This window comes from Culex quinquefasciatus, chromosome 2 (assembly GCF_015732765.1).
Source record: "Culex quinquefasciatus strain JHB chromosome 2, VPISU_Cqui_1.0_pri_paternal, whole genome shotgun sequence".
Taxonomy (NCBI): Eukaryota; Metazoa; Arthropoda; class Insecta; order Diptera; family Culicidae; genus Culex; species Culex quinquefasciatus.
The window spans coordinates 63,513,962-63,539,275 of NC_051862.1; the positions used below are offsets into that span (position 1 = coordinate 63,513,962).

Sequence of the window (25,314 nt, forward strand, 5' to 3'; positions counted from 1 at the left end):
TTTTTTTTACTGACAACTTCAAATAGCTAAATCGTAACAATGATACATCCAAACGTTTTCAAATTTTATTCTGTTGATGGTTGTAAATATAAATTTCACAGACATATACTATGATTTATGGGCAGAATAAGTTTTCGGTTTTATAATCGAGTGTAAATTACAGTTAAAAAATGTGACTTTGAAAAGACAAGAGGCGAAGAAATGTGTTTTTTTTAAGGGTGTGGTTCTGTGTGAAAATAGCAATTCTTCGAGTAAATATTGCTCAAAAACCCTTCAGAACCCCTTTCAACAGTTTCAAAGTGATCTGTGGAACAAATGTTGCAGTCAGGGAGAGTTGCGGGGATTATCATCCATCTACACTCTGAAAACTTGCATCTACGCATTTGAAGTTCAGCTGAATGGTGCAGAAAATTTCGTTTGAGCTCAGGGTTAGTTTTTGAATTTTGCGTTTTTCAGCATTCTGAACTGGCAACTATTTTGAATAATTGATATTTTTCTACCACGGGTATGAAAATATTGCTGGAAATATAAAAATGTAAATCGTAAAATTTAGCTTGCTTTCATATTTGTAATGTTTTCGCATTAAAAAACAGCAAAAACAAGTCTAAACAAAAGTAAACTTGCACCAGCGAAAACCCAACTCGAAGCGTTTTACCTCCACATCGTGCCCAGGCAAAACCAATCGAAAGCACCGTCCTCCGGAATGTATCGGAAGTGTGTGTATATTTTATGATGCATTTCCCCGATGGCGTCCCCAAACACAAACACATCCGCATTTCGCTCGCCCATCCGGGGGTGGACAAATAATTCAATTTTGGACGCTCCATCGTCGTCGTCATCGTCACACGCAATCCAGGGCCCCAAGGATGCGTTCACATTTGTTAGTGAGTGTGTGTGCTTTTACGTCACATACGCTCTGGAATTCAGGTGGAGGAAATTCGTTTGTGTGTGAAGCTGGAAAATTGACGGAAATTGAATCATGTTCGATTCAGGGCGAACAAAGTGCATTCATTATGTAGGAATGCCGTCCGGGGGGGGAGAAAAGTTTCAATTGGAAAGGTTTAGGTCGGAAATATGCAGGCCAAGGGCAGTTTTTATGATTCGGAAAAGGTCGTGCAATGCTCAACAGTATTAAAATTGCAATCGGAAATCAGCCATTCAAATTTGGCAAAAAATGGGTTGCAGAAAAATCACACGAACTTTAGATAATCGAAACTATGAATAATCGAGGTTTTGGACAATCGAGTCTATGCTGTACTTTTATCTCTTGACTTTATTTATATCATTATAATAAATTGTGCAACATTAAAATGATACCAGTTTAAAAAATGTATGCCAGGTCAAAATGCAAATTACAGTTGCACAGCTCAAGCTCCATCCAACCAGGTCGGCAAAAACACAAACCGGATACGGTCTCATTAGCACTCATCCATCAAAACATGGCCGAAACAGGACGGAGTCCGTCCCGGCACAACACACGCCACACCAACCCATCAAGATCACCATCAATTCAATTAATACAATTTATTCAATAAATGCAAACATGACTCACACGCACCATCACAAACACACACACACTCACACTAGGCCAAACAGTTGGGTCCTCAAAGTGGGTGTTCGTTCAGGCCAATCCCTTGCTGGTCGTCGTCGTCGCCGTCGGCTTGAGCTGGGTCGCGTGCACCCGGATGTGGGTGTGGGGCACTTCCGGCTTGACCACCGGCTTTTTAGCGTTGTCCACCAGATGTTTGTACGGCACCGACCAGATGCACTCCATGCCGGCCCGTTGCGCTAATCGGGAGCTGAAAAGTCGACGTCCGTCCAGGGCGAGGACCGCGTCGGCCAAGGCAAAAACATTGATGTTATCGGCGGGCCAACAAACTGAGGCTGGTTCTGGGGCAACACCAACTTACCTGTACTCGCTGGTGCAGTCCATCCGGGCCACCTCGAAGCCCAAATCACGTGCCAGGTTGAGCGAGTGGACCGTTAATTGATATCCGATGCCCTGGCCTTGGGCCTCGCGTGCCGTCGCCAGGATTGCGATCTGCGAGGGGAGGGAGGGATCAATGCAAAAGAAGGATGGAGGTAAAATTAGAGTCGTGAACCTTGAGCTAGCTGGCGCATGTATTGGTCTGTCTATATAAATTTGTTTATAATTAGTTAAATAGCCTCATTGAAATTGCATGTTCTTAATCTTTTAGACAAAAAAAAAAAAAAAACAAAGATGAAATTCCTCATGGTGTGAGTCTTTCATGACAGCTGATCAAATTTAAATCATAAAATTGTACAAAACCATGTATTTCGACAACAACGATTTTGATGAAACTTGGCTCAATTTTGACTTTGGGTCAGGCATGTGAGGTCCTCGTGATGGTGTGGTGGTATGACCCCTTATTTTTGGGGATTTATACTTAGAAAAGTTTAAAAAAATGATTTCTGGTTTTTAATTGGATTTCGCCGATATCAAACGAGACGCCCGATTTGCCCTTCGTTTCGTTTCGTTTTACGGAGCAAGGTGGGGGACGCGGCCTCAAGTCAGTCTAAGTCCGGTTTCTTGTGGAAACTAGTATTGCATACAAAATGAACACCACCGGAAGATATAGGGGATCGGGAGGGGGAAGGTGAAAGAAAATTAGTGTAGGTGTGAGTAGTAAGAACTTGGATGACTTGAGTAGTTACGGTAATCTAAGTTTAACACTGAATAAAGGAAATCTGAAATTATGAACCAAAGTAAAAAGGCCCGGAGAAATTAAATTATGAGTTAATTAAATAAAAAAAATTAACTAATCGCAGATTTATACAAAGGAAACCTATGATGTATTTAAAATTTAAAGGAAATTAAAAAAAAACTGGAAAACAAAAGATGGAAACCAACTTGTCTAGGGAATATAAATCTTGAGGACTTTTTTCTGGGCCCCGTCCTGTCGCGTCCGTCAGTAGTCTTGTCGTACATTACAACTAGAAGCAGATCTGCTAATGAAAAAGTACACTCCGACCAGTTCAACTGATCATTTAAGTCCAATTATTAATGTACGGAAAACTAACTAACTTGAATCAACAACCTAAACAAAACTGTCTGAAAGTAACTTGAATCTCAAATCCCCGAAATTATAATTGCAAAGCCAAACATTCCTTTACATTGTTTTTAAACCTGACTTGCCGCTTCCAAAACCAATAAACATAAATGAACAGTTCATACTTTACAAGTTGAATAATCTTCGTTAAGAAGACTATTTCGTGCCTTCCATTTCATTAGGAACAGAAGCTCTGCAAACAAGAGTGTATCCCTATCATACCTAATATAAACTGTCAATTGAGTGAAAGAGATGAAATCCTGTTCACAAAACCCTTGTGTCCATTTGAAATGTTAGGCTCCATTTGATCGTCAAAACTAGAGAGCCTGGAGCTTATTAGAGAACAGACATCTTAAACCAAAAGTACCAATCGAAGCACAAGAACTGTCAAACGGAGGTACCAATCGAGCAAAATCCTTTGTCTTATGCTCGATTGGTACCTCCGTTTGACAGTTCTCGTGCTTTGATTGGTACTTTTGGTTTGAGATGTCCGTTCTCTGATAAGCTCCAGGCTCTCTAGTCAAAACTCCTGTAAATCCTCGATTCGCAACAATGGTCGATACAACCATAATCCGAGAACCGTTAGTTCAACAGATTAACGAATTTTGTCCGATATCATTTCATTATTGATTGATCGAGACTCTATGGATGTTTTGACAATTCCGAATGGTTAGTATATCACTTAAATTATAATCAGAGATTCTGATAGCATCACTTAACTCGTTTACTCAGAACTGTCGGCCTGGAATTATTAAACAATCTAAAGTTACAAAAAAAACTAGCTATTCTGAGTGCCTTGCAAAAAACTTATTTATTAAAATACCAGATCCTAACCTAACACCCTCATTAAGATAAGAAAAAATCACGCTTCTGTTTTTGTGATTAATTAAATTATTTAATATAATCCCACAATGCCTAGAAGAGACCTCTCTTACTGTTGTGCGTAAGCGTGGCTTTGCTTTATGAATTTCTACCTAAGCTAACGATGTATCAAAAAGATTTAAACCTGTTCCTACCAGATTTTATAAACAAGAATAATGAGATGCAAATAAAAAAATCAATATCTTGCAATTTTACATAGTATAAAAGTTGTGATTTCTATCAACACAAGTATATAAATATAAAATAAATGTGTGATATATATCAACATCGGAAACCATCTTTGCAAATAGCCCTGAAACGACGGCAACGTGTGGCTCCATCTCCAGGGAACGAGACGCCCGATTTGCCCTTGATTTAAAAAAATATGTTTCATTTCAAAAAGGCTAAAAATAGTTATAAATTAGCCCCTATTTCCAATAACTGTAAATCATCGAGAGACATGTAATGTAAATCAATTATAATGGTATGGAATTGTTACAGAATGAAAATAAATTTAAAAAAATAGTCACCAGAAATTCCAAGTTTGGTACCGATCGCTTTTGTTTTGGCACCACCCTCTTTTTAGACGATTTAAAAAAAATCCTCTTCTGATAACTTCGCATTAGTCACATCAAAGCCTTTGTACCGGTGGCATTTTATAGGGAATTGTCCAAGGGGTCCGATGCAAATGATATATTAACCCTCAAATGCACTTGGACTCTAGAGAAATTCTCCACGAAACCTAAAATTGGAATAATGGTAATATTGTATTTCATTTGACATATTCTCCAGTGAAAAAATGACACATTTTGGCTGAATTCATAATTTCTCAAAAAAAAATCTCAATTTTTTTTTTGGCAATATGAGTTTTGAATGATCGGGATTTGTTCAAATATTTCGAAACAAATAACACATATTTTTGAAAATTCTCAGCATTTTCCCAAATTCAAAAAAACTCAAAATTTTAGTTTTTTACAACATGATCGTGAATCTTTTTCTATATATGTATATATAAAAAATTTCGATGGTTTTGTTCGAACGCGAATCAGATCAATCCAATCGAGGTGTTATTGTTGCGTAGGGTTCGTATAAGCCCGAGGAAGGTTTATACGCTAATTAACATTCCAACGCCCAAGGCTCCAAAAAAGTTGGAACGGTAACTTCAACTTTATGGTTCTCGGGCACAACTCAACCAATCAAGATAATTCTTCTTTCCAGTGATTTGTTAGGATGTCTAGATGATTCTAGAACTTTGCAGAACTTAATTTGATCAAATCTGTAATTTTTGCGATCAAAAACATCGTTCCAACTTTTTTTTTCGCGTGTAAAAAAAAATTCGTCAAAAATTCCGAGGAGGCAATCTTTTTAAAAAAGGTGGAACGATGTTTTCGGTTGCAGAAATTACAGATTTGTTCAAATCAAGTTCTGCAAAATTTTAGGATCATCTAGACATTCTTACAAATCTCTGGAAACAAGAATCGTCCCGATTGGTTGAGTAATGCCCGAGAACCAGCGAGTTAAAGTTACCGTTCCACCTTTTTTGGGAGGCTTGGGCGTCCGTGTAAGTTGGACATGCGTTGGGCGTTCCAGTGTTAATTGACACTTTGACCACTCTGGAACCGATTCCGGAAAATCTGCAGATTGTATGGGAAAAGTTACGTAAAATCAAATTTTGATCACAGGAGGCTGAATAAGCAAAAAGTTGAAAACGTCAACGAACAAAAAGGCAGCACGAAGTTTGTCGGGTAAGGCTTGTTATACATGTAGTTCAACAATTATAACAGGACATATGAAAAATATTATAAAAATAAAAATAAATGTTTTAAACATTTCAAAATATGTTTGTATAAAATGATCGTGAATTTTTAACACATTTCAAAAGTAATATTTCTGTGAAATTTTCACAAAACAATATCTTTTATTTAAAAAAAAAGTACTAAAAATGTGAGTTTTCGACACTATGCGTATCAAATGATCAAGATTTTGTCATACATTTCTTTTTTTAATTTTTTTTTAAATTTAAGTACGGTAGACTCTCTCTTTGTCGATATTGGAGGGTTCGTCGAGAGCAAGAGTTATCAAATTATAGAATGAAAATCAAAGCATGCTACTTGAAGAAACTGAGAAATTTATTGACACCGGGAGCAAATTGATATCGAGAAGATCGATAGCCAGAGAGTCAACTGTATTTTAAAAAAAAGTACGAAAAATTTGTTTGTTTTTATGTCAACCACCCCCTCCTTCAAAATTTGTCCGACAATCAGGGGGAAAAAAATATTTTTGAAAAAAAAAACTTCAAAATTTTAATGAGAATAGAAGTTAAATTGAGTGAAAACAATCTAAAATGCATTTTCTGCATTGATAATCATATTTAGCATGTTAAGGCTGGATTAAAAATAATTTGAACTTTTTATGAAATTCCAACGCAAAAACATTTTTTTCGCAAAAAATAAAATTTTCGTCAATACTTAGATATTTTGAAAACTAATGATTGCAAAACAACTGGACAGATGTATAATGCATATTAAAACACTTTTTGCATTCAAATGTTGAAACCATGGCTCGTGAATTCTTTTTTTAAACATTTTTATTTTTTGTCCCCCCCCCCCCTCCTCTGCTTTGGTCAGAGGCGAGGGACATAAACTTCAAAAAATATTTACAACGGCCTAATTAAAGTTTTAACATAACTATGTTTTTTCGAAAAAATAAAACAAAATTTTTTTCCTACATTTCGATACTAATATTTTTTTAAATACATTTAATTTGCACAAATCAACGTATATTTTGTGTACCCTCCAAAAAGTAAAAAAAAATGTGTACCCTCTAAAAAGTAAAAAATCAAAAAAATATAGATGTTTTTGTATAAATACGTACCTTGCTCAAAAATTTGAGTATTGACAAAAATAATAATTCTTTCGAAATGTATGAAACATTCCCCATTATCTAATAGCTTTCAAGAAAAAAAAAACTGGCTTTCTTCCTGATTTTTAGAACAAAGTACTGGATGTTATAAGCTTTTCTGAAAAATCACACGATTTTGAAAAAAAATGCATCAATAATTCCAAAACGATGAAAATGCATATGGGACATAATAAAAATGTTTATTATTTTTTTCCAAAACTACGTAGTTTTGTAAAAAAATAATAGTATTTTACAAAACATATAATAATTATGGAAATGTATGAAAAAATCTCAAACAATCGATTCCCATGTTGTGAAAAGCTTTAATTTTTATTATTTTTCGAAAACTGTAGTTTTGTAATCGTCAAAAACAGAGGGTGGTACCAAAAATAAAGGAATGGACCAATTGGTACCAAACTCGTTAATGCTGTTAATACACCATTTCCGCAAGTTCTTGTTATAGCCGGATTTAAAATATAAACATGGTTTGCCAACATTGACAGATAAAGTTATGAAAAGTGTTATAACCGGCAATAACGTGCTTGTGCGAATGAGATATAGCTATGGCCAGATGATTGTTCTCTCTAGGTTTGGTTCATATTTGGGAGGGTCAAGTCCAAAAATGTACTTGATTGAAATGGCATCTTCATATTTAAATGGTAAGTTGTTCTCACCATCAGCAGAACTTGCCTTATATAAAAAATGTAATCTTTATCAAAAATAAACATAACTGTTTACAAAACTGATTAATTTCAATGATGACATCTTTGTTACAAAGTAGCTTATTTAACCAATAAAAGCAAGATAATATAAATCGAGCATGGTAAAGATCAAGAATACTAATTAAAAAAGAAAGTGCAGACATACAAATCGTTCAAAAAACAACCAGCTAAAACGCCCGTAACAACCAAATCGCTCATTCACGCGCCACCATACGCACTAGCGGCCACTAGTGGAACCATCGCTTCACCCCACATCTTCTGCGCATGCGAGCTTTCGTACAGTGAACCACACAAGTGTTGCTACCACGACCAACCTACCTCAAAGATGCAATCGGTGTTGTACTTTTCGTGCAACTTTGGCTCGGCGGACACGATCGACCAGATGTAGAACAGCTTCCGCAGCGAGTCACACTTGACGCTGTCCGCCTTGTGCTTCAGCAGGTCCCCGTCCCAGACGCAGTTCCGCTGGTTCACCGCCACACCCACGATCCGGTTGTCCTTGTTTTCGACCGCAATCATCGTGAACCCGTCCCTGAGGTGGTCACAGAGTCGGGACTCCAGACAGGGGTTCGCCATCGATTTGGTGACCTTGAGGCTTTTGAGCAGCGGTTCCTGGCAGTAGAAGTGCTCCCGGATAAAGTGCATTATGTGCGGGTCGTCCTGGGCCTTGGCCAACCGGATGGTGAACGGGCGCGGGATGGACTGTTTGGCGAAAAACTGCGCGTTCGTAAGCTGTCAAAATGATTACGGAGTTGAGAACCGAACTCACCGAAAGGGTGAAAACGCCCTTGTTCCGGAACGACGGGGACGTCTCGGGCCACACCAGGCTCAGGACGCCACGCTTGAGGTGTTCACCAGCGTTTGATAGTTTTGCTCCGGCGAATTTAAGCGATCGAAACATTACGCCGCGTTGATGTTCTGAGAGGTGGGGTGGCAAAACTATCTGTCAAACACAAGTCCCTTTACCTACGAGCGATCACTTCGATCTTTCGGCTGCTGAGATCGTTAATTTTGAAACAAATCTTGTCTGGATCGGATATTGAGAAAATGCAATTCTGGAGTTTTTTTTTGGAAAAGGTCCTATAAACAAAATTTTGATTTTTTGCTTTTTGGGTGTTTTTGAATACCCCTGACTCAAGGCGGTTCTAAAAACACCCAAAAAGCAAAAATTTGAAATTTTGTTTATAGGACCTTTTCAAAAAAAACTCCAGAATTGAAAATTTAACGGAAATCAACCACTTTAATTTGATTAAAATGGGGTCGCAGAGTTCAAATTTGATGCTAAACATAATTCAGGATTTGATTATCCGAAGTTCTCAAGAAATTTAAATCATAGAATAAACATCCGCAATCAACTTCCTGTTTCACCAACGCTGCTGTCCCATGATGGTTTTTTATACTAATCCAACGACCTTTCCACGTAAATCATTTCAATTAATTATTCACCCCCCGGTTAGTAACGCTTGCCTGCCAAGCCCAATCGACCACGATGGCGGCAACAAAGTTAACTAAATTTTATTTCTGCAAAAAAGGGAGAAAAATCAGTAAAAACAGAAAACCACAAAAACATTGCCAATCGCGCACCAACCAAATCTTTCACACCACCAAAATTAAACACATTTCTCACTGTTGCTGCGGTTGACTCGAGGAAAATTTCTTTCGCGCCGTTTTCCGCACCGCCACGCTTTCTTCGGGGGGGTGACAACGCGAGTTGTGCCTGGAACACCGAGTTCCACCTGAGTGGGTCCCAAACGTTGTCAATCTAGGGGTGGTGAAAGAACTGATTTGCTTGCGCGTGATGCAATTTTCTGGTGCTTTTATTATAAAATAAATTTCGATGCTGGTGGTAATCGAGTGACATTCGCAGTTTGAACGGGGAGTTGGCAAGATCTGTGTGAAGAGAAGTGAAAAATGTGGCATTTAAGGGTTGTGCTAGTGTTGGGGGTGGCGATTGGTTGGAGTTCTGGATACTATCTGTTTCCTGGGATTTTCGATCCTAACCCGTTCATTCCGAAGATGAGTCCGGACGTGTTGAAAGTGACTTTGAGTCAGTATCGTGGACCGTTGATTACGAGCTATTCCGGGGACGGTGGTGGCGTTAAGGGTGGTGAAGCTGGTTACGTGAAGTCGAACAGTGAGAGTGGTTCCGGAGGGTATCGCCATAAGGAGAGTTTCCACACCAAGGATGGAAACGACTACGAGCACGAGCGGCAGGAAGGTTACGGGGAGTCGAAGGGGGAAGAGGTTGATCATGGAAGTGGTGCAAGTGACGGACATGCGGAAAGTGAACGGAAGAACGATGAAACGGATGGGGATAGTCGGGAGGAGGTCGAGGAAGATCGGAACTACGAAGTGACGGAAGAGGATAAGTTAGTGAAGCCTCGATCAACAGCGTTGACCGTTTAGTAAAAAGTGTCTTTTCCCCTTTTTAACTTCTAGTAATGACCACAAAAATCCACAACAACATACGACCTACGGAGTGGCACCCACGAAACAAACGAAGAAGAAAATCCAGCCAGTTCCGGAGTTTGGAACCAGGTTGACGCTGCCGAAGAAGACGTCCCACAAGAAGAACCACAACGGGTACGAAACGGTGATCTACCACGATAATGAGCAGAAGGGCTTCGAGAAGGGTTACGATCGACGGCATGGTCACAATTCTCCACCAAAGTCGGTGATGGTCACGCAGAAAGATGAAGATTACGAGGAGCCTCGGGAGGAGGATCGTGAGGACGAGGAGGAGGAAGAAGTTCGTGAAGATGATGAAAAGACAGGTAAGATCTCTGGAATTAAAAACAAACAAACCCAGGACTATAGAAAAATATAATCATAAACAAATGAACAAATGAACAAATGAACAAATTAACAAATGAACAAACGAACAAATGAACAAATGAACAAATGAACAAATGAACAAATGAACAAATGAACAAATGAACAAATGAACAAATGAACAAATGAACAAATGAGCAAATCTAGATTAAATTTTCAAAACAACCTATCCCTCATGGGTTTCCTATGCAGATAGGGCCTTTTGAAAATTTAATCGAAAATGAACAAAAATTATGCTTCACGCAGAAAAGTAAGCCATATTTGAATCAACAAAACGTATTGTTGATTTTAAAATCATGATTTTGTTGAATCAACGATAAATGTCAAAGCAGCTTTTTCAAAACAAGACTTTTGTGGAATTGAGAATATCGAGGTTTGTTTCAACGCAATTTTGATGTTGATTATATTCAACAAAAATTTTGTTGATTCTCACCTCGTAATCAGCCTGATTCTACAAAACGTTTTTCTGCGTGTTAGTTTCAAATTCCTGCAAGCATAACTGATGTCATTAATCCAGCCATCCAACATTGTTTTTGTTGAAATTGGGTCCAATATTTCGAAAATTTGACTTTGAATATGACGGCTTCACTCTGTAATTTTTTTTTTCAATCACTGATTTGTGTTGGGCAATAAAAATTGAGGCAATTTTTTCCAATTATTTTCAATACGAAACTAAATAAAATGTATTAGTTTAGAAAATGTTGTTGAATTTTTCAAAATTGCTATAATTTATAGCAAAAACTTTGCTGAAAATATGTCTTCAAATAATGTAAAAATTAATTTGTAAACAGAAGTAAAATTGGATGCTGATTATGAACAAGCATTTTTTTGAATATGAATAAAATTATTTTTTCGTTCGTTCTTCTATGATCTTTCAAAACAGATCTGCTTCGATTTCAAAATGGCGAGATTTTTTTTCAATATTGTGAATCAATTAAAATCAGCAATTGAATTTCTTTTGTTATTGGCACACTACAAAAATGATAAAATTAAAAAAAAATGAGTAAATTTTTGTTGATTTGAATCCACCTTTTAACTTTTTTTGTTTTGCTAACAAAAAATAATATCGCAGGGCACACCAGAAAAACAGAAGGACAGAATTACAGAACGATACAAGGAGAGAAGGGTGATGGTCAGAAAATAAGAAAAAAAAACAGAAATACAAAATGACAAAAAGACAGAATTACAAAAGGAAAGAAAGACAGAAAGACAGAAAGACAGAAAGACAGAAAGACAGAAAGACAGAAAGACAGAAAGACAGAAAGACAGAAAGACAGAAAGACAGAAAGACAGAAAGACAGAAAGACAGAAAGACAGAAAGACAGAAAGACAGAAAGACAGAAAGACAGAAAGACAGAAAGACAGAAAGACAGAAAGACAGAAAGACAGAAAGACAGAAAGACAGAAAGACAGAAAGACAGAAAGACAGAAAGACAGAAAGACAGAAAGACAGAAAGACAGAAAGACAGAAAGACAGAAAGACAGAATGACAGAAAGACAGAAAGACAGAAAGACAGAAAGACAGAATGACAGAAAGACAGAAAAATAGAAAGACAGAAAGACAAGAAGATAAAAAGACAAAAAGACAGAAAGACAGGAGGGCTGAAGGACAGTAAAACAGACAAACAGAAAAAAAAAACAAAAATACAGAATGACAAATATGAAGAGTTAGAAATTATTCAAAATTCGATTTTCTTTTCCAGATCGTGATCACCAAGAAGATCAGGACCGAGAAGAGTACGACGAGAATTACAACAGCTACAAGTATGGTAATGACTTTGCCAAGAATTACTACGATGATGAGGAACGGGAGAGTGAAGATCGAAGAAACGAGCGCCGGGGTTCGGCCCGGGACGACGGTCCCGACTACGACGCCGAGGTCGATAAGGAGCAGATTGATGAGACTGCAAATGAGGATAAGTACTACGGCGATGAGTACGATGACGATGATTACAGGCGGCGGCAGTACGAGTACGCCAGTGAGGCCGATTATGATGCTCAGCGATAGAGAAGTGTTGCGAATTGAGGTTTTGCAGCGCGACTGCGTTTCAAATGTAGGTGGCGCCAAAATGAGGTTACTTGCCTAAAGTCGTATGCCTTTCTGTCGATTAAAGAACAAAATCGCTTATTTCTCATGATTCCCTGCATCAATCTTCATGAAACTGGTTGCAAAAGACGAGAAAAAATTTTTGCTTTGAAATAATGAACATCAACTTTTGGGCGCGCAAAAATTTGTGACCTTTTTCTTTAAAAAACATGTTTTGGAACACGAAAAAATGAGTTTCCCCGTATATATCAATGAAATAAACAGTTATATAGTTGATAACAGATGTGTTAACGTATATTCAACCATTTGTATTGATTTTTGACAGACTTTCTTGCCAAATAGTCCAAATTACTATCTTTTTCTAAATCTACAGTTTTCTCATAGAAAAATCAAACAAATATTGGAAAGTTATACACCAAATTGTTGGAAATAATTTTTCTCATCCGAATCCGGCATAAGTTTTATAAAAATGTTGATTAGGAAGGAAAAAACACATTTTTTCTAAAAATCATAGGTTTACGCTATTTGTTCATAGATGGCGACACGCGTCTTTTAGCTTTGCTGCAAATTCTCTATTGAGGTTTTGCAGCGCGCCTGTGTTTCAAATGTAGGTGGCGCCAAAATGAGGTTACTTGCCCAAAATCGAATTCCTTTCTGCTTGATTGAAGAACAAAATCGCTCATTTCTCATTATATCCTGCATCAATCTTAATGAAACTGGTTGCAAAAGACGAGAAAAATTTTTTGCTTTAAGATAATGAACATCAATTTTTGGGCGCGCAAAAATTTGTGAACTTTTTCTTTAAAAAACATGTTTTGGAACACGAAAAAATTAGTTTCCCGGTATATATCAACGAAATAAGCATTTATATAGTTGATAACAGATGTGTTAACGTATATTCAACAATTTCTATTGATTTTTGACAGACTTTGTTGCCAAATAGTCCAAATAACTATCTTTTACTAAATTTACAATTTTCTCATAGAAAAATCAAACAAATATTGGAATGTTGTACACCAAATTGTTGGAAATATTTTTTCTCATCCGAATCCGGAATAAGTTTTATAAAAATGTTGATTTTGAAGGTAAAAACACATTTTTTCGAAAAATCATAGGTTTACGCTATTTGTTCATAGGTGGCGACATGTGTTTTTTTGCTTTGCTGCAAATTCTCTATAGAATTTATAATTTATCTCGTTTGATTGCAATCTAGATGAGAAATCCCTGAAGCCGTCCCGAGCCAACGAAGGAATTTAAACAAAACAAATAAACAAGCAAAGAGCTTTAATCAAAACATAGACGTAGAAAAGCTTTAAAATCCCCTAAAAAGCTCAATTCTAATGCAAATAAACATCCCCACTCAGCCCAAGTTTCCACAGTTCTTTTTGTTTGTTTACTCCTCGGTTCGAAAAGCTCCATTTGCTCGTTTTTCCCCTCTTCTCCACAATTATTCGCCATCTAATCGAGTTTTATTTTGTTCCTCACTTCCATCGTCACATACACATTCCATTCGACGTCGTCCTTCTCCTTTGCCTCCCCCTTCCAAGGTGATCGCGTTTTGAGATCTTCTACGCCTAGTCTGCTCAAATCTCCCAATTCTCCCATTCTCTCTCTCGCGCGCTCGCTTCTCCGAGCAAATCTCTGCAACCAGCTGGGCTGCGCACGAACAGCGCATTGACTTTTGGAGCTTTTTTGCGTGTCGGGCTGCGCGGAGACTTTGGGACTGGTTTCCTTCTCTCGCGATCATCTTGCACGCGATATGGATTGCGCTCTTGCCAAATGAGCTGGCTGCAGCAGCTGGTCAAATGGGAGATGTATTATTTTTCATATTATTTTTGTCTTTTGTAATGATTAGTTCAAGCAAAACTATTTGATTGGGCCAAAGACGGAGTTTAAACGAACAGTGCATTCTATTCACGTCAGTTCTAAGATATTTTGACTAAAGTTCCTATCTACATAGGAGACCCAAAGCAAATTGTTTGTTTTGAAAATATTTTCTCGAGTTATTGTTTACTTTAAAAGCGAGCAGAAAAGACTGTTTGATAACCTTTCAGTTTTTACCTATTAACATAGTATTGCTTGAGATGAGTGTTTTATGGTTACAGTCCAGACTCGATTATCCGAAGGCCTTGGCGAAATTTCACTTCGGATAATCGAATCACCAAAAAACTTTATTTTTTCGTTGTCCTGTTTTTGATTGTTGAGATTAAGTATGACCCCTAAACTGCTCTAAAGTGATTTAGAATTTTTAAATCCAAGATGGCGTTCAAAATGATGAAATATTGAAAAAATACATTTTTAATTTAATCGGCAATCAACCTGTAAAATTTGACGAAAATAGGGTCACAGAACTCAATTTTGATGTTTATAGCAAGAAAATAAAAAAAACGAAAAAAAACGGACAATCGAACTTCGGATAATCGAGTCTGGACTGTACTTAATTTTTGTGTTACAAAGAATGTAAATTAAAAGGTTCTTCAGAATAATTAAATATTTAGGAAAAAATGTTGAAAATTTGTCCAAATGAAGTTTAATTTTTTAAATATCACATAACTTTGGCCTTTTGACAATTGCATTGTAGAATGTTTAGTGCAGCGAATGACCAAGAAGGTAAAAGTTCTCAGAAATGAATAAATAAACAACATCATCATATTTAGATATATATTAGAAAAATTAACAGAATTCATCTCAAATACATATTTTAAAACGCTGTTTTCACTGAAAAAATATGGTAATATTCATCAAAGAATGGTAACAAATTTTATGCCTAAAACCGGTAAAACTTCATCGGGTTCACATATTTACACATTTTTGAAAATGAAATTACTCAGCGAGTGTAGCGACCTTAAATTGGTTAGCTAATAGTAGTTTCTGATCTGTTGAATTATCCATAAATATTCAAAAAAATCCACAATGATTTTTTTTACAAATTTCAGCACATTATGCCGCTCATTTTTTTTATTTGAAACTTTTCTCTATTTAAAAAGAAGCAATTTTGCAATGATATTTATGGATGATCCAACAGATCATAAACTACTATTATCTAACCAATTTAAGGTCACTAAACTCGCTGAGTAATTTCAATTTCAAAAATGTGTAAATATGTGAAACCGATGAAGTTTTACCGGTTTTAGGCATAGGCAGTCTCAATAAAATGTTGGTGGCTTAGTACCTAAACTACCAAGCTCGAGAAAAAGGGGAAATTTCCATACAAATTCCCCCTTTTTCTCGAGCTTGGGAGTTTAGGTGTTAATTGTCATACAAAATAAGTACCTATGTAAATGTTTGAAATACTGTATTTGAGAAAGGATTTTCCGATCGATTTGGTGTATTCGGCAAAGCTGTACTGCCCATGATCGCATAAATGTCCCATATGCATTTTTAACAAGTTGAGAAAACGAGCTTGGAAGTTTGAAAAACGTTTTCTCATAAATTTTAAATATACAACCATTATACTCAAAAATCATTCAACATAGTTCTCAAACATGGGCTTGTTTATGTTTTTGATAAGTTTGTATTGAAATTAGTCTTTATTTTTCTCTTTCAATTCAAAAAAGTACGCAGGATGGGACCTGGTATGTGAACATTTTCTACATAGTGCATCAATATGTTCGCAAACCAGCCCGATCGCAGCCTAGGTAACCCAAGTAGTAAACAAATTTTTCAGCAGAAAATTGAGGAAATTTGCATTCTTTTAAAATGATTGAATCAGCCATTTGGAAGATTTGTGTGACCGTGAAAGTGATGAAAAACCTTCAAGATGGCCGACCTGTATAATTGCTGACTATATTTAAAAGATTGGAGTATCTGAAAGGTATGTTCAGGACATAATATTTTGTAGAGGGACTGGTTTGTGAACATTATCACGATGGGACTCATATTTGAACATTTTTCAGATGGGACAAACAAATTTGTCGTTGATTACTGAATTTCTGGAACAAAGTGGTAAATATTATTAGTTTAGCTTAAAGGAACACAACAAACGAAGCTTTTCCAATATCTAAGTCAAAATTGACAAAAATGCATATGGGACATTTATGCGAACATGGGCAGTGTAGGTTATGATTGATATAGAACAAATAGGTACACGGAAAAACAAATATTTCAATTCCCAAAATACGTATTATTACATTTCTTTTTTTTTTTTGTTGTTTTTAAAAATGTAAAATATCAGCTTATTGACGATTGAAAAACACTTGACATATTATTTTTATGAAATGTACCGTTCTCAAGTTAAAACTACTTTTGGTATAAAGTTTTGATTTCTTTTATTTTTTTTCTGCATTTTAGATATACTTCTTTAAAGAAAAGCACTCCAAATATTTTTGAAAAGCTTGAAAATTATTTACAATTTTCTCTCCAGGATTTTGAAACTAGTTTCTGAGACTCAGCCTCACAAAGAATTCGAATAGATGAAAATGAATTCTAGAGTTTTTTGAATAGGTCCTATAAACATATGAAATACAATAGTTTATAGGTCTTTTAAAAAAACTCTAGAATTTCTAAGTGTCACCCCAATAGTCCATAATTTTTAACTGACAATATGCCGCAAACTAATGGTTCGATTTTCAATGTAAAAAATGATTTTTTTGCAAAATTGTCGGATGTTTTCAGTGAAAATATTTAAAAAAATATATAATTTGTTCTAAATAGGAAATTAGGAAAATTATCGTTCTGTAGACCTTTTCAAAAGGTAAGATTGATTTTAAAATTATTTTTATTGAAAAGATAAGAAAATGTCGCAAAAGTTTCATTTTATAACTATGAAAATCATTTCCGAGTTATCGTCGATTGCAGATTACAGGAAATTAGGTTACACTTACCCAAATTCATTTTCATTGATTCGAATTCTTTGTGAGGAAGTATATCAGGAACTAATTGTCCGATTTTCAAAATTCAGGGGTGCTTTGCTTTCAAAAGTATTTATGAAGTGCAATAAAAAACGGAAAGAAAATGAAAATTTACACGTAAAAGTAGCTATGACTTGAAAATGGTACATTTCATTTAAAAAATAAAATACTTTTCGATTGCAAATTCAATTTTGCTTTAAAAATGATTTATGATAATTTTTTGGCTAGGTTTTCGTCATTTTCTCATATTTTTTTTCAAACATTATTATCTCCTAAACCAGATTTTGGCATCTCGCACTATGGCCCAGAAGATGTCATTTTCAGCCCTATTGTTTTGCAATCATAAGTCTTCAAAAAATGCAAGATTTGACGAAAACAAAAATTTCCACGAAACAAAACTTTTTGCGATATTAAAGATCGCAAATTTTCAACACTTCTGAAGATTTTAAATCAACCCAAACATGCTAAAAATGAAGCAAGGAAATGCATTTTAAATTGAATTCAGCTGATTGCACTTAAATTTCAATTCAATTTTTTGAAAAATGGTTTGTTTGCCCCTGATTTTTCGGGCCAGCTTTGAAAAGTAACAACAAAAATAACTTTTGATAATCAAATTACGATAGTTGGGTTTCTAATTTATTTTTATAAGAAAATAAAAATACGATTTTTTGTTTCATGGATTCGGTTATTCTGAGATTTTATTTGAATTGGTTCTGAACACCTTCGGATTATAGAACTTTGGATAATCGAAACTTTAGATAATCGAGTCTGGTCTGTATAGAGGAGTCTGCGTGCTAGTTTTCTTACACCACTTTTGTGGACGGATTTAAATTTTGACAGCTTGAACTATTACGCAAAACATTCAGAATTTGGATTACTTTTTCGCAAAATTCGAAGAAGTGTCAAACAGTAGCTGGCCTACCATTCAAAGCTAGGTGTTAAAATGCTTATGCACCCTTTTCAAATGTAACTCCTAAACTCAACCTCCGATCATCATCATCATGCACCATCATCAAACCGCGTCGTGTGTTGCCGTTTAGCGAATCTGTCCAGCAGCACCACTGCCGCTGAAGCCGCATGTGTTGTTGTTATTTTCCTTTTCTCCACACACACAACATACCTACCTACCTTTTCCCAGTCAACAACACTTCTTCTCTCGAACCACACTTCTCCGGCCGCCGGCTCCGACTGCTCTGACTCTATCGCTCTTTAACCGCACCGTCGTCCAGCGTTGCCACATGTACAGATTTATCTGTCATGGTACAGATTTTCAGCAAAGATCTGAGTACAGAATCTGTACGTACAGATGACAGATATTTGGGTCACCGTACTGATTTGTACAGATTTTCAGATAAAACAGATTCTTACTCAAAATGATATTATTGAATAGGTCATTATCTCAACATTTAAGAACTTTTCATTGATTAAATCTAGTTTAACTTTTGAAACGTTTAGAAATGGATCATGCTTATATTTTTAACGATCTTAGATCCATTTATGCTAGAATATTTTGAACTAGGAGTCTCTCTTAATACGCCGCGGGTAATTGGCTCCCTCCCACTAACATTTACACACAAGATCCTCTGTAGTTTTAGGTTTTTCTTAGTTTTAAGAAAACTGCATTTTCAATAGCAGACTCATTGCTAACCAGGTTTCAGTACCGACAAGGACCTAATAAAAAATATTTTTGCAATTCCGTCGTGAAACTACACACAAAAAAATATTACGGTAATGACAAAAGTAACTTACTTTTGAATTAAAAAGTTGTTAAAATTTGCTACATTAAAAGTTTTTTTTCTTTTTTTGAAAATGAAAACTTTTACTGCTACAGTTTTTGAAAATCTCATTGCTCACTGATTTAAAAGTTTTTACTTTTAATTCGACTGTAAAATTTCTTTCATTTTGACGATCTCGTGTAACCGTGTACGCCTAAGTCGCAAATGTAAACAAACACTTTGGTGGGTCCGGTGGTGCTAGTGAGTCTAGGACGCAAAACAAAGCCGACCGCGGTAGCAGCCAGGACTCGGACGCGGAAACCTTCGTGAGCCAAACAGCAGCAGCGGAACGTCTTCGAAGGAGGGTGGTGCAGGAGCGGGACGAGCAGCACCGGTGAGTATTGCAAATGTGTGCAGTGGCTAGCCAACTTCACTTACTTTCCATCTCTTTTAGCAACTTCCCGCCCACAAACACTCACGTCACGACGGCGCAGCTTCAGCCGAATGAATCTGGACAGTGAGCCAAAAAAAAATCTGTGTCATTCTCGAAGTAGGATTACGTGCTCAAAATCGAACTCCGTTCCGAGGGCCTCATCAACTCCATGTTCCGGATGCGCTTCCAGGATCGGGAACTCCCCGTTCAGGCACTTTACTTTCCAGCCGGGAAACGTCGACCACCCTTCCCGAATCAATGGCCAACTCCTCCAAGACTGTCCTGATTGAGGCCGGAAACGTGACCATCGTGTTACACTGCTGTCGCGCGTCGAAGCCTCCATCCGGAACCGTCCAGCCTGGGGTATTCGGAAGTGACCGGTGGCGTACCGTATGAAGCAGAAGCTAGTGGAGAAGCGTTAAATACAAAAAAAAGTGTTTTTATAACATTGATTGATTGATTGATTGATTTTTTATTCGGTAATACTGTTTATAATTTTTTTTAAATAAATGTAAAAAACCAAGCACATTTTTCTGAAATTATCCCTGTAGTGCTGAATGTTGTGTATTTTTGCCATAAAAGGTTTCTTTTCCAATTAAAAGTAAAATACTTTTACCAATACAACGATTTTGTTCCATAAATGCATGGTAGTATCAAAAACTTTCCAACTTTTAAATTGAAAAGTTTGAACTTTCTACGAATATTCACCAACGCGAACTTTTAATCCAACGAACGATCTTTTTAAATTTAGAGTAATTTTTCTTTGTGTGTACTTACTTTTTCTGTCATTCTTGAACGACGAAATAGCCTACTTTTCTGTACCAAAAATAACGGAATCGAATAGCAACACTTTTCAAAATAAATGCTGAAAAGTTCTACTTTTCGTGGCAAAACAGGAAACAGTTCTGGAGGGAACAGCTAGGCGGCGCATAAATACGGGCGCAGACGATGGTGTCGGCCTCTTTTACATTTTTGGTCCGGAGTGGTGAAGACCAGTGATCGCCCCGCTTGATCGTCCGTCACCACACGACACGGGAAGAAAGTTCGCGAGTGTAATTGAAAAATCCTAATTAAAATTACACGTTAAAAATTGGTTACGAAACAGTGAAGTGCCACAAACAAATTAAAACCAATAAGCCTAAATAGTAGATTCTAGTTTGACAGCTTGCTCAGAGCAGACGTGTGTCTTTTGAGCGCGTTTTTGACGGTGTTTTTTTTTTTTACTTTCGCCGACGGCCATGGCGGCGGCCGCGACGGCGGAGAGTGAGTGGACGGAGCATAGAACTGAGGATGGAAGGCCGTTCTACTGGAACGCGGCCATGAAGAAAAGTGTGGGAGAAACCGGACGGGTTCCAACCCAAAACGCAGGCGGCGACGGGCATGGAGGTGGAAGACTCCGAAGGAGGAGGAGAGGACGGGGGCGAATTTCGTCCCGTGATCAAGGTTCGGCGCAGGAAGGCTAAGGAGGAGATCAACGTCGGTGATGGCCAGGAAGTGGAGAAACTGCTCAGCAACAACAAGTTCAGCCCGCTAGCGGAGAAGAACAACAACAACAATGCGAACCCAGCAGCAGAAAAACCACCCCGTGGTACCAGCAACCGGCAAGTCGGCCGGGGAGAAGAAGCAACCGCCGCTGGTGGTGAAAGACACGAGCTTCGCCAGCCTTGCGAAGGTGATGTCGTCATGTGATGTCCAGCCGGAACACAAACTGACGCGGTACGGCACCAAAATTACGTGCTTCTCGAGCGACGACTTTGACACGGTGCAAGCCCACCTGATGAAGAACAAGGTGCAGTTCTACACGCACGGAAAGCGCAGTGCGAGACCGCACCGGGTAGTAATGCGAGGTCTCCCGAACGCGGAACCGGATTACGTCAAGGAGCTGCTCAAGACGGAACATCAGCTGGACGTCTTGGCAGTACACGCCATCAGGCGGAAGCAGCAGCTTCCCGCCATTGATGAGACGCCTTTCATCGTGCTCTTCCCCAAGGGGCACACCAGTCTGAAAGAGTTGATTAGCAAGGTAAAGAAAGTGGGACCAGTCGTCGTCCGGTGGGTGGCCTACCGGAGCAAAGAACCGCACGTGACCCAGTGCAAGAACTGCTTGCAGTTCGGTCACGGAATCAGTAACTGCCATCTCAAGCCCAGGTGCAGCAGCTGTGGGGGTGCCCACAGCACGGAAAAGTGCAAAGCAGAAGAAACGGAAGCCAAGAAGTGTGTCAACTGCTCTGGATCTCACGAGGGTCTGGACCGCAGCTGTCCCAAACGTGCGCAGTTCATCCAGTCGAGGCAGCAGGCGTCCACGCCGAAGCCGCCAGCATGGAAGAAGGACAAACAGACTCCGGCAGGAGCCACGTTCACCGCGGCGGATTTTCCTCCGCTACCTGGAGCGGTGCCGTCCGTCGGGACGGAAGATAAACATCCTCGTCCCGCAGGAAGAAGTCGAGAAAATACTGGCGCCGGCGCCGGTGCAACCCCGAAGGCGGATCAAGGCGAACCGAAGCTGTACAGCGAGTCGGAGCTGTGGTCCATTTACAGAGAATACAGAGGTCGCTTGAGGCAGTGCAAGACACCCGAGGAACAGATTGACGTGATCGCACACTTGCTGACACATGGCACGAGAAAATGATAATCTAGATCAGTTCCGGTTTTTTTTTTATTTTTCTTTTATTATTTTTTGTACTTTTGATCCTCGGTCCTAACCTGGTCACAGCACCTAAAAGGACCTAATAAAAATAAGTTGTGAACAAAAAAAAAAAAAGTTCTACTTTTCAGCACTGCAATGGGTGCTGAAAAGTTGAACTTTTCAGCACTTGTTTTGAAAAGTAACACTTTTCAACATTTTTTTTTGATTTAAATGATTTATTGACAATATACATGAAAATTTCACTTAAAATTTCACTCAATGGTTGTTTTCGGAATTGCAAAAAATGTTGTATGGAACTCGTTGCAAAACTTGATTTTTTCAGCACTCTTCGTATTTATCCAACTCGGTGAACCTCGTTGGATAAATGTACGACTCGTGCTGAAAAAATCCTCTTTTTGCAACTTGTTGCATAAACTACTATTATAGCATTTCGTTCTAATAAAGTTATAACATAATTTCCAGCATTTTCCATTCTTCTCAAAAATGATTTTGAAATGAAGGAGAACACAGGTAAAATAAAATCTAAAATACTTCAAAAATTTAATAAAAGTTGTACTGAATCTTGCAGAAAATAATGAGTCATAAAGTTTATTGATTTTTTTTTATTAATTTAAATATATTTTTAAATTATATTAAGAGGCAGTATTTGTAGATTCTGCTCGGTTTGTTCTAGAGGTCGTATCGAGGTGCTCTGATTTGGATGAAACTTTCAGGGTTTGTTTGTCTATACATGAGATGAACTCATGCCAAATATGAGCCCTCTACGACAAAGGGAAGTGGGTTTAAACGGGCATTGAAGTTTGAGGTCCAAAACATGAAAAATCTAAAATTGCTCGCATTTCCGTAAAACTTCATCAATTCCAACTCTCTTAGATGCATTCGAATGGTCTTTGAAGCCCTTCAAAATGTGCTATAGACATCTTGGATTGGTTTGACTTTTTCTCATAGTTTTTACAAATTACTGTTAAAATGGATTTTTTAAAACCTTAATAACTTTTGCCAACAGCCTCAACACCCATACTCCCGTAGGTCAAAAGTTAGGGAATTTCATGAACTATAAGCCTACGGTATTAACTTTTTGGCCAATCGCAGTTTTCTCATAGTTTTACGATTTTCTAGAACAAACATTTTACAACGTTAGTTTTTGCCCTGTAGACCAAGAAGACGGCACTTTTTGGTCTCAATTTTGTCATATTCGGAATCCTCGGACAATTTCACGTAAGTTAGAAGCATTGGAGTTGTAATATTGCTTTAAAAAATAATTAAATAAAACATTTTTGAAAAAAGAAATAGATCTTATTTACCCTATGATCAATACGTCAAATGCTGTATCAAGTAGGCGAAAACTTGCTTTACCCCTAATCCGACAAAATGCTAAATAATATTTTAATTAATTCTAAATGGCATTTTTTACAATCAAATTCAAAATTACAACACCTCAATCTAATGTAAAATTTTCTGAGGATTCCGAATATGTCAAAATTGAGACCAAAAAGTGCCGCTATGGAGGCCTACAGGGCAAAAACTAACGTTGTAAAATGTTTGTTCTAGAAAAATCGTAAAACTATGAGAAAAACTGCGATTGGCCAAAAAGTTAATACCGTAGGCTTATAGTCCATGAAATTCCCTAACTTTTGACCTATGGGAGTATGGGTGTTGGAGGCTGTTGGCAAAAGTTATTAAGGTTTTAAAAAAATCCATTTTTAACAGTAATTTGCAAAAGCTATGAGAAAAAGTCAAACCAATCCTGGATGTCTATAGCTCATTTTGAAGGGCTTCAAAAGACCATTCGAATGCATCTAAGAGAGTCGGAATTGATGAAGTTTTACGAAAATGCGAGCAATTTCAAGATTTTTTATGTTTTATGGACCTCAAACTTCGAAGCCCGTTTTACTTCCCTTTGTCGTAGAGGGCTCATATTTGGCATGAGTTCATTCATGCATAGACAAACAAACGCTGAAAGTTTCATCCAAATCGGAGCACCTCGATACGACCTGTTTCACATCGTTGAAAAACTCGCTCTTAATTATATTTTTTAAACCTTGACGGAAAAATCCATTTCAAAAACATTATTTCTATTAAATCACACACACTAAAAAAAAACCAATTCTCTAAATCATGAATTAAATTCACGCTTGCGAGAACCACGATGGAATATACTCACGTTTATAGTTCAAATGCACCATACTCATGAATAAATTCCTTCGTGGTTCTTACATTCGTGAACTTAATCCACAATTACGAGAATTGATTTTTTTCTGTGCATTGCATAGTTGCAATAACTTTGCAATGTGTGAATCTTTTTGTTTTGTCAATTTGAATTAATTTGTTCCAGTCTCTTTCACTCAAAATAGCACCTTGTAGGTAAACGGTTAATGATGAATGGTTATCAATTGATGGTCAAGAAAAATGCATCAAAAAGTGTACCTGGTGATGAGAAATTTGATCAAACTCGGAAACAGCTGGTTTCAAGAATAGCTGTTCGTGTTCACACAATCAAAGCACTGATTACAAATTTTGCGTTAGGTGCAGTTTAATGTCACATTACATTTAAGTTATCAACTGAACAATGTAGGGAGAGTGGGAGACTTGATCCCCGGCGACACTTGATCCCAAGCCTGTATCTCGTCAGCATGTGGGTAAAACAATTAGCTCTGTTCTAGAAAGTTGTGCGAAATTAACTAAAACTCATTGTAGAAAACAAAGAAAAAAATTAAAAAATGTTTAGATTGAGTTACACACATTTTTCTAGAACGAGCTGCAAAAACTTCAAAAGATCTTTTTTCTTTGTTTTGATATGTATAGAAAACACTAAAAAATTATTCAAAATACTATTTTTTATACATAAATTGTTTGATAAACTTATCAACTCCAAAACCCTTACGCATTTGATGTTAAATTTATCGTCATACTATTTTTACAATCAATTGTTTAAAAAGTGCGTTTAGGGAGACTTGATCCATTTTTACAGTCACTGGAATCAGCCTCAAGATTAATTAATTGGGCTGGGTTTTCGTACATAGTTTCCTTTAGTATAGTTGTACATAACTTATTGCAGTTTGAACCATTTTTCAAAAGTTTTGTAAACAAAAATTTCCAGCTTTTGTAAACATGCTTAATTTTGGTCTAAAAAATAATATTTTTGGTTTTTAAATATTTTACATACTAAGCTTGTTATATTTTGAACACAAACGTACAGGTTTTATGTGAAATTGCTGTTACTTATAGAAAATTA

The 25,314-nt window shown here is 37.1% G+C and overlaps 2 protein-coding genes, 1 long non-coding RNA gene and 1 pseudogene across 3 annotated transcripts; 2 read left to right on the forward strand and 2 right to left on the reverse strand.

Moving 5' to 3' along the window:
* Positions 1-1,621: 1,621 nt before the first annotated feature.
* Positions 1,622-8,456, reverse strand: LOC6050446. Its single transcript, XM_038250380.1, has 4 exons — positions 8,325-8,456; positions 7,874-8,257; positions 1,911-2,041; positions 1,622-1,799 (listed from the first exon to the last, which is right to left on the reverse strand). Exons 1-4 carry the CDS (start codon positions 8,454-8,456, stop codon positions 1,622-1,624), a joined length of 825 nt encoding a protein of 274 aa, XP_038106308.1.
* Positions 8,457-9,571: 1,115 nt separating this feature from the next.
* On the forward strand, positions 9,572-12,395 carry LOC119766030 (uncharacterized protein DDB_G0283697-like). The gene is made up of 3 exons (XM_038250381.1): positions 9,572-9,924; positions 9,995-10,329; positions 12,106-12,395. The coding sequence occupies exons 1-3, from the start codon at positions 9,572-9,574 to the stop codon at positions 12,393-12,395; spliced, it is 978 nt and encodes a 325-aa protein (XP_038106309.1).
* A 6,865-nt stretch (positions 12,396-19,260) lies between these two features.
* Positions 19,261-19,532, forward strand: LOC119767255. The gene is made up of 2 exons (XR_005277420.1): positions 19,261-19,393; positions 19,454-19,532. It is a non-coding gene; the product is annotated as an uncharacterized LOC119767255 (long non-coding RNA).
* Positions 19,533-19,538: 6 nt separating this feature from the next.
* The window catches only part of LOC119766031, a 15,524-nt pseudogene continuing 9,748 nt past the window's right edge, over positions 19,539-25,314 (reverse strand).